The sequence below is a fragment of the Rhagoletis pomonella genome, unplaced genomic scaffold (genome assembly GCF_013731165.1).
Source record: "Rhagoletis pomonella isolate Grant_MI unplaced genomic scaffold, Rhpom_1.0 Rhpom_scaffold_00012, whole genome shotgun sequence".
Taxonomy (NCBI): domain Eukaryota; kingdom Metazoa; phylum Arthropoda; class Insecta; order Diptera; family Tephritidae; genus Rhagoletis; species Rhagoletis pomonella.
In genome coordinates, this window is record NW_023458566.1 from 22,747,307 (window position 1) to 22,754,090 (window position 6,784).

Sequence of the window (6,784 nt, forward strand, 5' to 3'; positions counted from 1 at the left end):
TGGTTGAGGGAGCTTTGAAATATAAAAGTTAAACAGTAGCGGGGAAAAGACACCACCCTGAGGAACCCCCTGTTTTATTTTTCGCTGCTTACTGGTTTTGTCTCTAAATATTACCGACGAATGTCGACCACTCAGATAATTTGCCGACCACCGTTTGAGCCTCTGTGGGAGAGAGGAGGCCTCTATATCTTCTAGTAGCGTGGAATGGCAGACGGTGTCAAACGCCCTTGACAAGTCCAACGCTACTAGAATCGTTCTCTCACAGGGACGGTTACGGTTAAGGCCACGAGTTATCTGAGTGTTTATGGCGTTAAGTGCTGTTGTTGTACTGTGCACTTTACGGAAACCATGCTGATGCTTCGCTGGGGTCAGGTGGTTTGTGAAGTACGGGAGTAGCAAGGCCTCGAGTGTCTTCGCTACCGGGGAAAGGAGTGTAATCGGACGATACGAATCTCCTTTGTTGGCGGGTTTCCCCGGTTTGAGCAGTGGGATCACTCTCCCCACCTTCCAGATGTCTGGGATGATGAGAGTGGCCATTGACAGGTTGAGGACCTCCGTTAGGTACGCTACCCCCGCAGGACCCAAATTTTTCATCATTAGCATGCATATTCCGTCGGGACCCATGGCTTTGGAGGCTTTCGCCTTCCCGATGGCCACCTGAACTTCACCGCAAGTGAAAGCAAGGGGGCACAAGTTGTTGGCAGTTTGTGCAGCCTTCTGGTTACTCGACGCTTGGCTTTGTCCACCGGAGGATGCAGTATGAACTGCCGGCTAAAATAGCTCGCGCATCGCTCCGGGTCCGACGAAGCATGGTCGCTGAAGGAAATTTCGACTCTGTCGTCGTGCTTCGTCGGATTAGACAATGACCTCACGGTTGACCAAAGCTTGCTCACACCAGAGGTGAAATTACAAGTCTTCAGGTGCTCCTCCCACTTCTTCCGCTTATGTACGTTTACAAGTTGCCGAATCTCCGCGTTGAGATCCCTGATACGGGGATCTCCGGGATCGGCCTGACGAAGGCTATCACGCTCATCAGCTAGAACAGCCGCTTCGGCAGGGAAGTTTGGACGTGGGTCCGATATACGTCCTGCCGGTATGAAGCGAGCTGCAGCAGCTGTGATAGCCCTGCGAACTTACGTTCACCGAGATGGACGTCGGTTGGTGTGGGGAGCGCTGCTAAGGTGTTTTCAGTAAACTCCGCGTAACCTTTCCAATCAGCTTTGGAAAAGTTGATATAGGTCCGGTGTTTGGCGGAGGCAAAGTCGGTTGGTTTATCAATCGAGATGACTATGGGTAGATGGTCTGATGCTAGAGTCAGCATAGGTCGCCACGTTATGCTGTTTATCAGACCACCGCTGACTATTGTGATGTCTGGCGAGCTACTGCAGTTACCCATAATCCTGGTGGGTGTGTCGTCGTTCATTGTGCAGAATGTCGAATCGTCTATCTGTTCAGCCAAGTCTGTTCCCCTACGATCGTTTGACAGGCTTGAGTGCCAAAGATCGTGGTGCGCATTAAAGTCACCTACTACCATACGGTTTTCACCTCTGAGGAGCGCACCTATATCAGGGTGATATCCTGCCGGGCAGCAGGTGACAGGGGGTATGTATATGTTAAATATTTCGAGCTCGACATCGCCTGACCGGATAGCAATGCCCTGACATTCTAGGGTGGTATCCCTGCGGTCGATGTCTGCTTCGATAAGACGATGCTGCACGGTGTGGTGCGTGATGAACGCTAAGCCACCACCATTATCTCGCTCGCGATCTCGACGGTGCACGTTGTACCCGGCGCAATTCAACAAAGTTGAATGTGTCTATTGTTGTGGTGTGTCGGGGTGTGGTTGAGTTAGTGTTGTGTTACTCGGGCGAGCTCCGGTGTGTCGTGGAGGCGGTCTGGTTTGCACAGCATGTGGTCACGAATGTCGTAGTCCACTGCCGGTGCGTTACGCAGCAGGTGTATATATCTCGCCCAGGGTTTGACTCTATGCCACCCCTGAGCCGAAGAATACGGAGCAGATATAGCCCCATTTGCGAACAACGTTTGAGATATTTCGACGACCTAAACGTGGTTAGATAGACGAAACAACAACCCTTGGCCGTGTAAACCTTCAAATCATTCCGGTATGTAGAGTCGATAATTGGACCTCGGAGTGTACGTTCGTCTAAATAAATCACTGAAAGCGTGCCTTCCGTTAGGTTTTTCGTTTTTCCAGGAAAATAAATCTTCCTTTAACCTTTAAGTATGGACCTTTTTGTGTAACACTAGCCTGAACATGGAATCTCATACGCTGCAAACAAAGACTAGGAAGGTGATAAATAGGTCTTAAATTAAAAGATTTAATGTTGAAATAATCAATTTTTATTGTAAGGAACCAAAAAACTTTACCAAAGTTAACACACATAGCATTTTCAGTCTTCTTCGACATGAGCACGAAGGTCTGTGAGACCCCTTGTCCCAAGTTAAAAGTTAATAATGGTTGAGGAGCTTCTACGTCGACGGCGCGGGGCATGTATGTGCAGACTGGCAGGCTAAACTGAAAGACATTCACTTACGTGTATGGCATTGCATTTTGGATAAATATAAATAGCACAACTTAGTTTGTTTCCTTTTAATAGCGTACAGAGTAAATGGGGAGCTAGATTTCATTTCAGTAAGTTTACGTTGGGATCAATTTTTTTTTTTTGAATTCTATACCCGATATAAATTAATTCAAGTACCCAAATAGTAGTAAACATTATTGTTTAAATAAATAAAAATGTTTTACAATTAAAAAAAAACTTAAGATTAGTTTTGTTCAACATTTAAAAATATCAAATTGTAGAAAGTCACGCTGAATAGTTATATTCACTATATGAGCATTTGCAGTCTCCAAATGGACTCAAACCCGCGTCAACTGATGAAGAAAATTACACGGCCACAATGCTTCGATACGTTCTTTCAGCAGGTGAAATGGATACGATAACCAAATAAGTACAGTTTGGGCGAGTGCACCCATCGGTTCAGGATACTGATGTGTAAGCAGAGCTAAAAGCGCAGTGAAAGAGCAAAGGCCTGCTGTAAACAGAATAAAAAATGGCAATTCCTTTTTGGGGTAAACTGAAACCTCATGAAATGACGGCAGCAATTCCCGATCAGCGCATTCTGTACAAGTCGGATAAGGGTAAAATAGATGACCGCGTTCTAGTGGATATGGTAGCATACGAAACGTACCTTCCCAAGTACAGTGCAATAAATTTAATGCTCCATCCACATTTTTCCAATGTCTTAGATGGAAAAAGGCATATGCAAGAGCCTCTGAGTCACCGCGCTTCAAGATGTGTTCCGGCGGTAAAATGAGTGGCTTTGTTTCCAATAAATACTTTGGTACATGTGGGTTAAATTCTACAGCGCGGTGGATAGCTTCCACCGCACTCATTTCAATTGAGCTAAGTCCACGTTTTGAGGCTATATCGGGAGAAAATTTATCTGCCACAGCTCGAGCTTTTAACAAAGCTGCAGTGTAGCATATTGTCGCCGACTTGGGCAACGAAATGTCATCATACTTGGCCAAAACTGCTTGGCAGTCGGCATAAGCTTGCATCTCCAGCAGAGTCTCTATGAGATTTTCATGCACGTTTAGCACATTCATTATAGATGGTATCTCTTTGCTAAGATCACGAAAAATCTTCGCAGCCTCCTTCAGTTTTCCGAGCTTTCGTGCACACATAGCTAGACGTCGCTTAATGTAGATTAACACATTTGTATCACGACGATGTATACCTTCAGCTATAGGGCCTTGATGTTGAATGGCCTGTGACCTTCGATAATTTGTCTCTGCTACTTTTAGAGCAGTTTTTAAAATTTTCTCTGCTTCAACGATAGTAGTTGCCTCCTCTTCTGCCAATAAAATATAAGCTGACGCACATTCTGGATTGATTTCCAACGCATTGTGAGCTGATTTTATTCGTTGAACAGGATTTCGTTCGCGCCAGGCTGTTTGCATTATTTCATATTCCTCTTTCCTTGCATCACCTTTACACAAGGATTATTTTTATATACATTGTTGCATTTATTTTATGCGTATACTTACTTACCTTCACACGTAAAAAACGTCTGATGATCTTGTGCACTCAAATTCATGTCGTAATACGTAAGAGGCTCTTTGCTTGTAGCCCAAAAGAAGCGTTGATATTCAGCTCCTCGATACAAGTTTAAAGGATTTCGCCAAACTTTGCATTCTGGCATTTGCTGACTCGCTCCTGTTGACTGATTACTAGTGCTTCCTGCGGTACCATTTGCGTTACCATTGTTACCATTTCCATTAGTTTCGCTTTGAGCATCACTTCCATTAATCCAGGGGCTGATATGGTTTATTGAAACTTGTTCTGAAATTAGTAAGCTGCGATTGAGTTGGAGAACTCGGTTAAATTTAATTTTTTTTTTACCTATAAACGAAGTTCCATATTTGCGAAAATACCACCATTCAAATATTAAAATCAGCCCGGATATTAGGCTTGAGGTGCCGGTTAGGGCAACATAAAACTTTGGAGTCAGTGTGCTCAGGAAAACAGAAGAATCCCACATCCTGCACCTTTGCCTTACTTCTTAATCTTGAAATCTGACAAAAATGTATCACTATACTTTAAAAACTGTTTTTTATGTTAAAAGTATTTGTATCCCCTAAAATTATTGCTTAATCCGCTTCTCTATTACTTCTTTCGTTCAAAGGCTAAATGAAATTCTGTGCCGCGATCATATTCTTTGATAAACATATGTATATTTATTGTGGCATAAATGCAAACTTTTAACAATTCCGTAAAAAGACTTCTTTTATAGTGAGGTACTGAACTGTCGGTACCCAATACTTCAAAAGAATTTGGGTACCCAATACTGCCTTTTCGGTACCCAATACCGATTCCTTCGCTGTTTTATATATTTGAAGTTTATAAAAAAATTACAATGCTTTGACGGATGAAAACGGACGGATGATTGATGCTTCAGACAAGTCATGGCTCAGTTATGCATTCTTGGCATTGCATATGAGTTGTCACATAAGAAGAAATCGGTTAAATGAGCTTTGCGTCTAAGCGCACATCATTACATATGTAGAAGTCAGTGCAGTGTAAACTATGCATAACTGAGCTATGAGAATTCCTCTGCCTTATGAAGACGACGACATGCGTATGTATATATATATACATTTTTCACTTGAATCAATATCAAAAGTTCTTTTAGTACATTCGGCTTTTGATAAGTCTCCCCTGAACCGTTTTTTCCATATTTTTGGCGTTTTTGCGCTTTTATTAGAGACCTAAATATTTCGGTACCGATTGTCGAAAGTATTGGATACTTTTTAAATCGGTTCCGAGTATCGATCAATACTTTAAAGTATCGATTCAACACATCACTATTCGTTTGTGTCTTCAAAAATACTGTTCGTTAGCCTCGGTTCACACAGAGACACTTTTGTTGCTCAATTTCGGCAATTTCTCTTTTGGTGTTGCCCTTCGCGTTCACACAGAGCAATTCTTTTGTACACAATTGTTGTTGTCAGCTATGAACGGCCAACTAGAATAAAGGGACAGTCAAACAGACGCGGTATTGGAAGTGCGGTATAAGGCGGTACACAACTATACTATGTACCGCCTTGTACCGCACTTCCAATACCGCGTCTGTTTGAGTGTCTCTTTACTCAGAGGAACGAGAGCACAAAGCGTGTTGCCCGTGTTGCCCATATAAAATGACGAAATGGCTAAGAAGTTTTCTTGAGTCAAATTTCCTTAAGGCAGTACGCAGTTCTTAAGAAATTTACTATGCTTTCTACTACGGTTTTCTAAAGTTTTTTGTGAAAAAAAGCACAAGGCAACCCAGGTTTGCAACAGAAATATATCCCCGTTCCATTATTTCTTGAGGAAAGAGTGAGGCAACAGGCTGTGCAGTATCAAAAATGTCAAAATTCCTTGGACACACACGCGAAATAATGGCAATTTTTTCTTGACCGTTTTCTTGAGCTGCATACAGAGCTTTTAGCATCAAACTGGGAGCACCCTTTTCTAGCAGTCGTCGCAAAATCGTCGCAAAACTTTGCTGGTGTTGCCAGATATTTCTTCTTTGCGTGCATTTTAAAGGCCTGTATGCAGCTCTCAAGAAAAGCAAAAACTCCATATAAAATGACGTACAAGAAATGGCTAAGAAATTTTCTTGAGTCAAATTTCCTTAAGGCAGTACGCAGTTCTTAAGAAATTTACTACGTTTTCTAGTACGGTTTTCTAAAGTTTTTTGTGAAAAAAGAGCACAAGGCAACCCAGGCTTGCAACAGAAATATATGCCCGTTCCATTATTTCTTGTGGAAAGAGTGAGGCAACAGGCTGTGAGGTATCAAAAATGTCAAAATTCCTTGGACACACACGCGAAATAATGGCAATTTTTTCTTGACCGTTTTCTTGAGAGCTGCATACAGGGCTTAAATATGTCGCCTTTCGAATTTGTTTCTGAAAAATTGTAATTATTTAACTTAATTACCAATTCCTAATATTTGTTATTTCTTTTCTTTGATTTGTTTCTTTTCATCAGAAATTGCGCTCAAATTAAATGCAAATACAGAAAACGTGCCCAATAAATACAAAAAAAAAGTGATTAGTATTGCCATAAATAATGCAACCCTGCTGCGAGGTTGCAAATGTAGACGCGTAAAAAACATACCTTTGGGTGTGAAAAAAAGTAGACGTCGTCGTTTTCCAATTTTGTATGGGAAACAACGACACCACGGATTTTACAGTTAGAAGACGTCTCAAAATGAAGA

General features: G+C 42.2%; 1 protein-coding gene across 2 annotated transcripts; it reads right to left on the minus strand.

Annotated features, from left to right (window-relative positions):
- Positions 1-2,596: 2,596 nt before the first annotated feature.
- LOC118748118 (protein ST7 homolog) lies at positions 2,597-4,896 on the minus strand. Of its 2 annotated transcripts, XM_036482430.1 has the most exons (4): positions 4,696-4,896; positions 4,428-4,600; positions 4,077-4,367; positions 2,882-4,014 (listed from the first exon to the last, which is right to left on the minus strand). In XM_036482430.1, the coding sequence occupies exons 2-4, from the start codon at positions 4,564-4,566 to the stop codon at positions 2,882-2,884; spliced, it is 1,563 nt and encodes a 520-aa protein (XP_036338323.1). In that variant the 5' UTR covers positions 4,567-4,600; positions 4,696-4,896. The 2 variants fall into 2 exon arrangements, with proteins under 2 accessions (XP_036338324.1, XP_036338323.1); XM_036482431.1 differs by lacking the exon at positions 4,696-4,896 and having other exon boundaries at positions 2,597-4,014; positions 4,428-4,566.
- Between the last annotated feature and the right edge of the window lie 1,888 nt (positions 4,897-6,784).